This window comes from Seriola dumerili, unplaced genomic scaffold, assembly GCF_002260705.1.
Source record: "Seriola dumerili isolate Sdu_G_001 unplaced genomic scaffold, Sdu_1.0 BDQW01000002.1, whole genome shotgun sequence".
Classification (NCBI taxonomy): Eukaryota; Metazoa; Chordata; class Actinopteri; order Carangiformes; family Carangidae; genus Seriola; species Seriola dumerili.
Genome location: NW_019174257.1, coordinates 6744165 through 6754755, shown reverse-complemented (window position 1 = coordinate 6754755; position 10591 = coordinate 6744165). Strand labels below are relative to the sequence as shown.

General features: G+C 41.8%; 1 protein-coding gene across 1 annotated transcript in view; it reads left to right on the top strand.

Annotated features, from left to right (window-relative positions):
* Window positions 1–7085: 7085 nt before the first annotated feature.
* The window catches only part of pde4c (phosphodiesterase 4C), a 48501-nt gene continuing 44995 nt past the window's right edge, over window positions 7086–10591 (top strand). Inside the window, exon 1 of the mRNA XM_022748715.1 lies at window positions 7086–7167. Coding sequence (XP_022604436.1) covers window positions 7091–7167 — 77 coding nt within the window. The 5' untranslated portion in view covers window positions 7086–7090. The remainder of the gene's footprint in view (window positions 7168–10591) is intronic.

Genomic DNA, 10591 nt, shown 5'->3' with positions numbered 1-10591 from the left:
AACTCTGACACACAGTCAACGTGATCTCTGAATCCCTGAAAATGAACATAGTGTCAACCGGTCTAATGTGATGTTTGTTGGGAATAGATGAGAAACACACTGGGGTTTACATGTGAGGTGTACTGACTGAATGAACCGTGTATGTAAGGTAAGAGCAACTTGTGTTTAGAGTGTGCTACTTATCAAGGGAAATGTTTAGGTACAAGCAGAGTTAGGACTTACGTATGTTTGTGTATTTTGGCTGCGTTCACAAGGTTTTGTTTTGGGTAGAGGAGGTTTGGGTCAGTGGCCGTCTGTGGGTCAAAGATGAAACTCTGCTTGATCTCTGTTTTTTCCATCCCCCCCCCCATCTCCGCTGGGAAAGCACTATTCACTGGAGATACGAGTAAAAGTTTAAGTGACATTTCCAGAGTTCCTGTTATCTATTATCTCAAGCGGGCTCTGTTTTTAGACAGACTGGGGCCCCTCTGACCAGCGTAATGAAAATCTATCCAGGCTGCAGCCTCTCAACGCCACACAGCTCTGGCATGTGTCTACACACACGCGGAGCTGTAATCACTGGTTAATGTTTGTGCACTGATGGACTGAGGAAGAAAAAGTAGATGTAAACTGTTGTGCTTGGTGGTTGCCAGTTTACTCCTGCATGAAGGGAGTGCTGGACACAGCTAGATCACCGGTGATACGAGCTAACAACGCTATAATTCAGGCCTGGCCATATTTAGGCAGGGCTCAGTGCTATGTAAACAGAGCTTACCGCTCAGGGGAGGGCTCAATCCTGCACTCGTGTCCGTGTCCATCAACAGAGCTTGCAGATAGCTCGGCTGAGAAAGGTAATGAAGGTTGTCAAGCGCTAAAGAAAAAGTGGATCAGGAGAGTTTAAAGATTCCCACAAGTGTCTCTGAATATGCAGTGCGTCACTACAAGACAGACCTGGGGGTTATTTTATGAAGAATGCTGCTGAGATGGACGACCTGGACTACCTGTCAGGGCTGAGAGGGCTGCACAAGAGGTCAGCATAAGACAAGGGCTTTCTTAACCCCCTTTGCACGGCAGCATGAGCGAGTCCCTCTGCGAAAGCTCCGGGGAGGCTGGTCCCTTCCCATGCAGCAGCACTCAGCCCATCAAGCTGAAACCGCAGTCAACGTCTGGCTCGCCCTGCGGATCCCCCAGGATGTCCCCCTGTGACTCTCCTCGAAACTCCCCCCGCCACTCTCCTCTGCTGTTCCGCAAACTCCTGATGAACCGTAACATTGCCCTGCAGAGGCGCTTCACCTTGGCACACACACCCAGGTAGCGTTAAAACAGAAGATATTACACATTTTTTTGTAGGAAAGTTGTTGTCGTACATGGATAAGATGATTTACAAGTTTGATTATAAGTCTTCTTCGGTCTTTTAGACATTGTGACCCTGCTGAACTTGAATAAACTCAAGTACATGCATTTGTTTCAGGGGCTGATAGGTAATGGGGCATGTCTCAGTATGACACTAGCTGCTTGTGCACGTTATCAACATGTGTGTCATGGGTTTGCTTTGGGAAAAAAAGCCCCATTGTCTGACAAGAAGGTAACTGTGGGAAGTCACGATTTTGTTGACGTCGGGGCTGGTGTCATCTCAATGGACCTCGTTGTTCTTGCGATGAAAGAGAGGGTCTTGTTTTGTGCCTAAGGTGTTCATCGCTGCATTCAGCAGGCCTGGCGCAGGTCAAATAGTGAGGAGAAAGGATACTATAGCAGCATACGCACTTCTAAACAGAAAACCTGGAGTCGGAGACAGGCAGGGGGAGATTAGAGACACCTCACCACAGTGAATACAGTGTTGACCTTTAATGCAACACCTTCATTCATTTCATTCCTCATGACTGAAATCAGGCAGCATGTGTCTCTTTTACGTCAGAACAGATCAAAGCTGATTAGCTGATAGCTCGAGTTGCCTAAATTGGTATTTCATGTCTCAAATAACTCAAATGTTATGTTGAGCCCCACGATGTAATGTGATTGATGGAGATTATCAGTCATTTCAGAACTGAATGTCAACTATAGATGTCAGAGTGACTTTATTAAGTCATTTTCTGATCTCTAAAATAGAAACTAACCATGTCAGCGCGAGAAAAAGACGTGCTGCTGGGTAGTGACATGGTGTGTAGATTTTCCATGTACACAACCATGACCTCTAGGTCAACTGAGGGAACTGGTGAGAAAGCTGCGCTGAAGGAAAATCATCCTGCTGTCTTAAGCCATAATTTTTCAGTCTCTTCCTTAAACACACGGTAAGAACTATTTTTAGGAGTATAGGCTGATGTTTGTGAACAACTGTTCAAATCAGTTATTTGTGGAAAGTTATTTAATGAGCTTTAACAACATTTTGATTGTTTTTGTAGAAACGCTCACAGTGTTGCTCTTTCATCTTAGCAGGGCTTTAATACTGAGAAGTAAGGGCATTTCCCACAGCTATCTCAACTATGTTGTTGTAAGTCATTTGATATCATTGACATGTTGTCACCATATGGCTGCGATGGTTTCTTTCATGTGGCTGCAGGCTGTTTGCAACAGTAGCGTTGTTTTTTTCCTGTGGTTTTAAACCTTGCTGTCAGTTTCGTCATACATTCACACGTTGCATCAAAAGGAAAAAAAAAAAAACGGCCTTTATGAACCTTTGAAAACCCAGAGGAACGTTGATCTTATGATGCAGTGTCATTCCCATTGGAGTTATTTTGGTTACATGCATGGAGCCGACCACAGACACCATCTGCACCTTTGTTTCCTCTCATTGCTCTTCATTAATCCAGTTACTGTTCAACCACATTCAACCGACACATTTCTTATTAAACTCTGATGAGCACAGCTCCCCTGCCCGTCCAACTCCCACCGACCTTTCTGAGGAAGGTAATTAAAGCTAACCAAATTTCACCAGATGTGCCAGAGAGTAAATGCGAGCAATTATTTTATCCTTTGAAATCTGAGTTCACTGAGCAGAGCAAAGCTTCAAGTAACACCAGCCATTAACCTACAGTATATTAACACGCTATAATAAATACATATAATAAAATGTAAGTCATTACAGTTAAAAAAAAAAAAGAGCAAGCAGCTACCAGCATAGCTATATAGTTTTCATAAAAGCTGTACAGGAATTTATTTAATACAACGTCAAAACATCCTTCATCAGGTAAACAGTATACCTGAATGCCTTTCCCTCCCCTCCCCCATACCCTGTAACTGTTTGCCTGCCTGGCTGTCTGCCTGGAACTGTAGATGAGGAAGCTTGTAAATACGGTGTGTGTATTTACGTCATCCATCGTTACATTTCAGTGTTGTCATTATGCCGGTCGCTCGCGTCAGGTTTAAACTTCTCAGTGTGGTCAGCTGCTCATGGACCTCAGAGGGAGACCCCCCCACCCACCCAAAAGTTCTCACACCGCCATCAGTCCAGTGCAAACAACAGCAGATTGAAGGACGCGTGTTTGGCTTCATTTCACACTGACATTGTTGTTTGCCTCCAGTGTTTGTCACATTACCTGTGTCTTACTCCTGCCTGCTGTTTCAATATTCATGCATTTTTATGCTTTTGTGCCGGCGACAACGAGGACCTGAGGCATTATGTTTTCAGGTTGTTCGTCCGTCCGTCCCATTCTTGTGAACGCAATATCTCAGTAACTCCTCAAGGGAATCCCTTCAAATTTGGCACAGATGTCCATTTATACTTACTCACTTATGATTAGATTTTGGTGATCATAGGTCAAAGGTCAAGGTCACTGTGAGCTGCCCAGTGTCAACAAGACAATACAAGCAAAGGAAAAAATTGAGCTGACTGCAGATGAAGATTAGGAATAATAATGATAATGATAATGATAATGATAATGATAATAATAATAATAATAATAACAACAATAAAATAGAAAAAGGATAAAAAGAAAAGAAGTGCACGAACATTAAACCAGCATTAGATAATACATGAACCAAAACAATATGGATTAAACAAGCATTAAGTAAAGTCCGAAACAAGACTGCAACTCAACGATAAGGACAAAACTACATCTTTAGGTTGTTTTTAAAGTTAATTTATTTGCATATTCATCAGATTATTCCAGTTATTATCATAAAGTACTTTGGTTTAAATTACGGGTTTAATTCCTTGTATAACTCTTTTTCTTTTTTGGGCATTTCTTGTAATTTTTGGGCATTTTGCCTTTATTTGACAGATGACAGCAGAGAGGTGACAGGAAATGAGTGTAGAGAGACTCAGGCAAACTTAATTAAATGGATCACCTTTAAAGGGTAACACTTTAAGTCCTCTTGTTTAGCGTTTATGAGCAGTATACTTACATTTAATAAGTGGTTTATAACACATTATAAAGTAGTTGTAAGCAGATACAAGGACATTTTAAGTGTTAATTAATATACAGTATTTGCCAACAATTATATATGTCTCCTATGAACTTCTATATTATTACAACAGCCACTTATGGTTATCTACAGGAGGAATTCCAGTTGTTGACAAATACATTAACACATATATCTGCTTACAACTACAGAATAGTCTGCTATGAACCATTTATCAATTGTTTTGCATATAAATAATATATAGGAGGACATATTTGGGAGGGATGTTATGGATCCATATGTGCCATATTAAAATTGTACGTTTTTATGCTGTTATATCAGTCTCTTAAATCAGATTATTTATTTTACTGATACTTTGGTTTATTGTTATTATTGTAATGTACTTCACATAAATGCACTGACCTCTCAACAAGTTATACAACTTTTTGTTGTAGTTGTATTATGTCTCTTTGCAGCATCCTCTTTTGCAGTGTTCATGCAGTGGTTAGGGAAGTGGTTGTGGTGGCTTTGACTGTTGCCATGCAACAAGTGTCCTTCTATCCACAGCTGAAATGTTTGAAACTTTAAGTGCTACCAGCTAGACATGCAGGATCTGCCCTCACTGCCAATGGCTGCTCTTCTCCTCTGTAAAAAAAAAAAAAAAAAAAAAAAAAAAAAAAAATGGCAGCACTGAAGAAGATGGCCGCAGCAGGGAAAACACGACAGATGTATTGTAAGGGACCAGTTTTGATGAGTCATGCACATGGTTGACAGCTGGGTGCTGGTTTCTCATGGTGTAGCTTTAATCTATATTATAGCGCGTATCTCTGCTCGTGAGCCATATGCTGCCCTTACATAATTAAATGACCAAGAAAGGACTACAGAGGTTCCAGATTTTTTTCTAGAGGTTTGAAATGCTTGAGAAAGTGATAAAAATGTCAAGAATGAAAATATAAATGCTCTCTCCAGGGAATGGCATCTGATGATGTCATAATTTACAATCATGCCAACGAATATATTGACTTTATTTCAAGCACAGGGCTTTAACAGCTCTGTATTGGTGAGATCTCACTGCTGACTCCTTTAGGTTAAGATGTTATTGCTGGGAATCTCTTGTCGGGTTTCGGATGGAGGATGTGTATGTGTCTATGATAGGAGTGTAATCTCACCTCTGAGCCAGTAGTGTGTTGGCTGAAGCACCACCCCATGCTTTAGCTTCTGACTTATTATCATACAACGTGTGAAAAGTTAATGAGTGTAGAGAAGTTGTGAAATTGGTCTTCACACTCCTCTTCTACCTTTTTCACTCTCAGACTCTTTTTGTCATAGTTAGCTTTTACTTCCTCGTTCCTCAAGCAACAGGAACAATTCTTATCTGCATTTTTTCACTTGTTTTGTCATTTCAGACACTAAAGGATTTATTATTCTATTGAAATAACAAACTGCAGATAAGTGGAAAATGCAGTCCTATTTTAAACCATTATGTGACACTTGAAATCTCATAAAACAGATATATAGACTGGTTTACCATACGTGTTTTTATGTAAATGTGTGATTGTTTTTTTTTCTTTGGGACTTTTGTGTAAAATGTTTTGCTCTGCATCCTTACATGCCCTTCATCACCCCCCCACCCCCCACCCCACCCACCCTTGCCACCCTGCCCAGCAGCAACTCTAACAATATCCCCCTGTAATTATGTAGCTGCAGGGCAGCACAAGGAGGGTGTCGGGTCAGGCGGCCCATTGATCTCACGTGTCAACGAAGGCTGAGCCAAGCCAGCTCTGCCAGACACAAAAACACCCGCCAGCCACACAGGGGAGTCAGATCTCCCTTTAACAAGTTGGGACACACCAAAATCTTCCTCTGTAACTTTCTAAATGTTGGAGTGTTTTCAGTATCACAAAGCTCAGACAAGGTCAACCCTTGCTGCTTTGGAGTTGTCTTATATATCCGAAAGTGCGGCTTAAAAAAGGACCACCCTGTAATTTGATACCAGAACTTACATATTCGTCTTGTTATTGGATATCCTGTACAAAACAGGCATCATCGACAGCTCCAGAGGACTCGGTGGGCTGTCTTCAGCCCCCACAGCGACCTCAGGGGACTCCGCAAGCTCTCACACTACCGGAGGAAGAGGTCAACCCTCGCTGACGCTACCCTGCAGTATCATCGCTCTCAGCAACAACTCAACCCTTCCCCTTTCCTGCAAACAGAGTGAGTTAGTGACTGACAGAGAAGCAGATTAACAAAGCTGCTGAAAAAGCTTCTCACCAGATTTGGAGCTGTGCTGCTAAAGACCCTTTCAGGAATGTAGTCAATGTCATATCTGGGATAAGTTTGTGTATTTACAGCGACAACAATCCAGTGAGAGAGAAGAGACAACTGTGGAAAATCCTTGAAGCTCTCTTTCTACCCCATCCCTGTGGAGAAACTAATTAAATATCACACTCCAATCAGCCTTGTTGAGGCTTGTCCTGGAGATCGGTGCAAGAACTCTTCAACATTCCTGAAAAGTTTACCCTGCATCCTGAGGCAGCGAGCATTAATCAGATCCGTCCTCCATCTGACTCCGTCAGTTTTGTCTCACCTGGATTCGTACTGTGTTTTGGTTTGTCGCAATCCAAAACCACATGGAGGCGATCCCCAACCAGCTGGTGATTCATGGGAGAGAAATAACAGACTGAGTTGAAAAGTTCAAGAATCTTAATAAGATGCGCAGGTTGTTTTCTTTACAGTCCAGAGTGTCTCGTATGAGTCTGGAGCTTGAGGGACAATGAACAAAGACCTCCGATTGACAAGGAAAGGTCCGCTGACTGGTTTTGGACACGGTCGGAGACACTCGTGCTTGGGGTATGTTCCTAAACTATGCACCCTGCATCTTTTCTGTGCTCATATTCATGAGAGGGGAGTGTTCATGCAGGCTGCAGATCACAGCTACACACATGGCTCGCAGACCTGCAGTGGTAGTTAAACTGTCAAGGCTACTGCAATAGACAAAACACTGTATGTGGCTGTTTTTGAAATAAGACACAGTATACATTCAGTACATTCATAATTCATGTACTGTTGTAGTTGATAATACCGATGTTAGCTGTCAGTGGTTTTGTAGGTTTTTTTTTTTTTTTTTTTTAAAGAGTTACTTTTCGGTCTAAATTGAATGGTGACAAAGAGAAGAAGAAGTATTTGTTCATGGGAAGACACAAGCTTATACTGTATTTACTTAGCATGACAGATACTACGCTAATAAATATTATGGTGTGCAAGCATAAAGTGAGGAAGAGGGATAATTGGATATCCATTTTCCTGACAGGGGTGGGAATCACAGAGTAACTCACAATGCGATACTATCACGATACGTTGCCCGCGATAACGATGGTATCACGATACAGTGATTCTGCGATCCTTGATACTGTGTAAGAAAAGAGGAGAGATAACAACAGAGTCTTAGCTTAGTGCCTAGTGCATAATCAATTTGTTTTATGTAAAATTAGACTCAGGACAGAGAGTTACAGACCTCAGTCTCTGTCTCAGTCACCTTCAGGCTATAATTCAGAAGAAAATAAAATTCCCAGTGTGTAGGTGTTTGTGTGTGTATTTACGTTCGATCTCATTAGCAGTGAACTGGTGACCGCTCTGCTCCTCATGAAGCATGAACCCTACGTGTGTTTTTACCCGTGTGTTTGTGTGTTTGTGTGTTGGTATGTGAGCGTGTAAGACCTACTCTCTCTTTGTCAGAAGAAATAGAGCCTGTATGAGTGTGTGTTAGTGTGCAGGACAGTGTCTCTGGTCTGTGTGTTTGTGTGTGTGTGTGTGCGTGCGTGCGTGCGTGCGTGCGTGCGTGCGTGCGTGCGTGTGTGTGTGTGTGTTAATGTCACCTCTGTATCTGTATCGATTTTATTTGTGCCAAGAGCTTTGTAAAAGCCAAAGTGGGCCCAGATTTTCAACTTGACAGAATTCGGTACATCTGTGATTTCTCTTCTCCTGCTGTCCTGTCCTGTTCCTGTCTGTTTCTTTTTCTTCACCTTCAGTTTACCCTCATTCATTTGATAGGCGCCACCTCGAGGAGTCATGAAGCCGTGACTCTGGTGAGTCAAATTACCAGGGAATCCATTTAGAGCACCTGCATGTTTTACATTGATATATGGCGCCAGTGTATCAATGACATATTGCAAGAGGAAGTAATTGACTATATTTCAAATATATTTTTGTCCCACCCCTACTTCCTGCTATCACATCAATAGATAATATCTCAGCTGCACCATGTGCGCAGACTGTAGATCTCTGAAAAGAATGTACTTACTGTAGTAAAGAATGAAGTTTGAATTCAGAAATCAAGAAATTTGTCTAAAGCTGCAGCGGCATCCGCAAAGAAATCCACTGAGGCACATAATCCAATGTCTGGTTTGCAATAAAGGTTACGAGTCTCTTGTTTCTACTCAGCCAGAAACCTTTGCTCTCTTGGTCTGACTATCACTGTTGTTATCATGCTGTCTATCTGCACAGCATTGTTGGAAGTTTAGGGACTCACCCATGCCATGTTCATATCATATGAGATGGATGGCAGAGAGGGGAAGGATTTACACTGCTTTACGTCAATGATGTAGAATCACATCCTTTAAATCTGGGTTCATTTGCCTTGAATGACAAAACTTTAGCTGACGAGTTGATGTGAATGCTACTTACAAGTCGGAAACTGATAAGCACTGTCATTTTGTTTTGATATGTAGCAATAGCATATATTCATTCTTGCCGAAGTAGACAGTGCATGTTGAGATAAGCTGGTTTTATCAGTGTGTGAATGAACAGGAGTGTGTTCCTCAGCAATTTCAAACTGTAGAGAGGCTTCATGTGTTGAGGTGTGTGTTGGCCAGTGTGTTATTAGGCGTTACTTGAGCGGAACTCTTTGCTGGCATTTTACCCAATAACCTCTGAAAGGAAGCAAGTTTCGTTTGTGGCAAGTATTCAATGGACTTCCTGTTTTTACTGAAAGTCTCCCAGAGACATTTCTCAGCGCGATGACCCTGAGACAAATGTTGCTGACTGAACACAGAGCTCTGAAACTCTGAGCGTTAGACCATCTGGACATGTCTATAGTTTACATTTATATACATGCATATAGGCCTCAATTTGTGTGTGTGTGAGGCCCACCTGTTGTTACTGATGTCACAATGAGGGATGGACTGATAACAAATACACTCCCGTCTGTGTGTCCGTGCATGTGTACTGAGTCATGAGCACATACGTGTGCATGTTTTCTATACATGTTCCCATTGTGTCCATGATTTTATACATTTCGGTGTGTTGTGTTTTGCATGTGCTCCCGCCTCTGTGTTCATGCCTGTTCCTGTCCTCGTACCAGTGAGCATTAAACTGGGCTGGGATCAGTGGGCGCCACCCAGCTCTTCATTCTGCTGCTGGGTCAGTGGTTGTGACTCAGCCTCGTATACCACATCCCAGTGCGACCGCAAACACATGCGCCACCTTGATGACCACAAAGAACAGTTAAACAATTGTTGATCCAATTATTCCCTTATAAAACCGTTGTGAGTACAGAAGTGGACTTTACTACATAGTGCACACATACATTGTAGAAACATGATGTTTGACCTTTTGAAAAACACAAAAATAACTTAACATGGAGCATTTCTGATGAGAAGTGTATCTCTAAACCAATAATCCTTTTGGAGAGATAGTGGATTTATCTTGAAGCATTTTCATTATTTTCTCAGGCTCTAAACTGTGATTATGTTCATTCTTCACTTATTTCTATATTTTAATACACGTGTGAGCCGAGTACAGTAGTTCAAAAGTATCTGTACATTTTCATGCTAGCAGCCACTACCTTCACTATGTTCAGAAAAAAATCTATCTTAAATCCCACTTCCTGTTTTTTGATTTGCTTTTAATCACTCCAGGATGAAGAGGAGACTTTTTATTTTTATGTCAAACACTATCATACATTTGACTGTGCTGTGTCTGGGAGTAGTTCGAGGTTTAAGTTAAGAAGAGAGGATGATGAAATGATGCTGTTGTAATGTCAGAACGTTTCTTAACGATGTAGCCTTCTGAATTAGCATGTAACTGTTACCACGGATGATAAAGAACTGTCATTGTTCTTGATGGAAGAGTTTGCTTCACAGTGCGAGCAGACACTGTTGTGTCACTGTCTCCTGAAATCTTGTCTGAACGGCCTCTAGGTGACGAGCAGCAGCAGGCACCTGACCACTGTATAAACCTTCATGTTTGTCTGGAAGGAAGCGGCTTTGGATTGCCA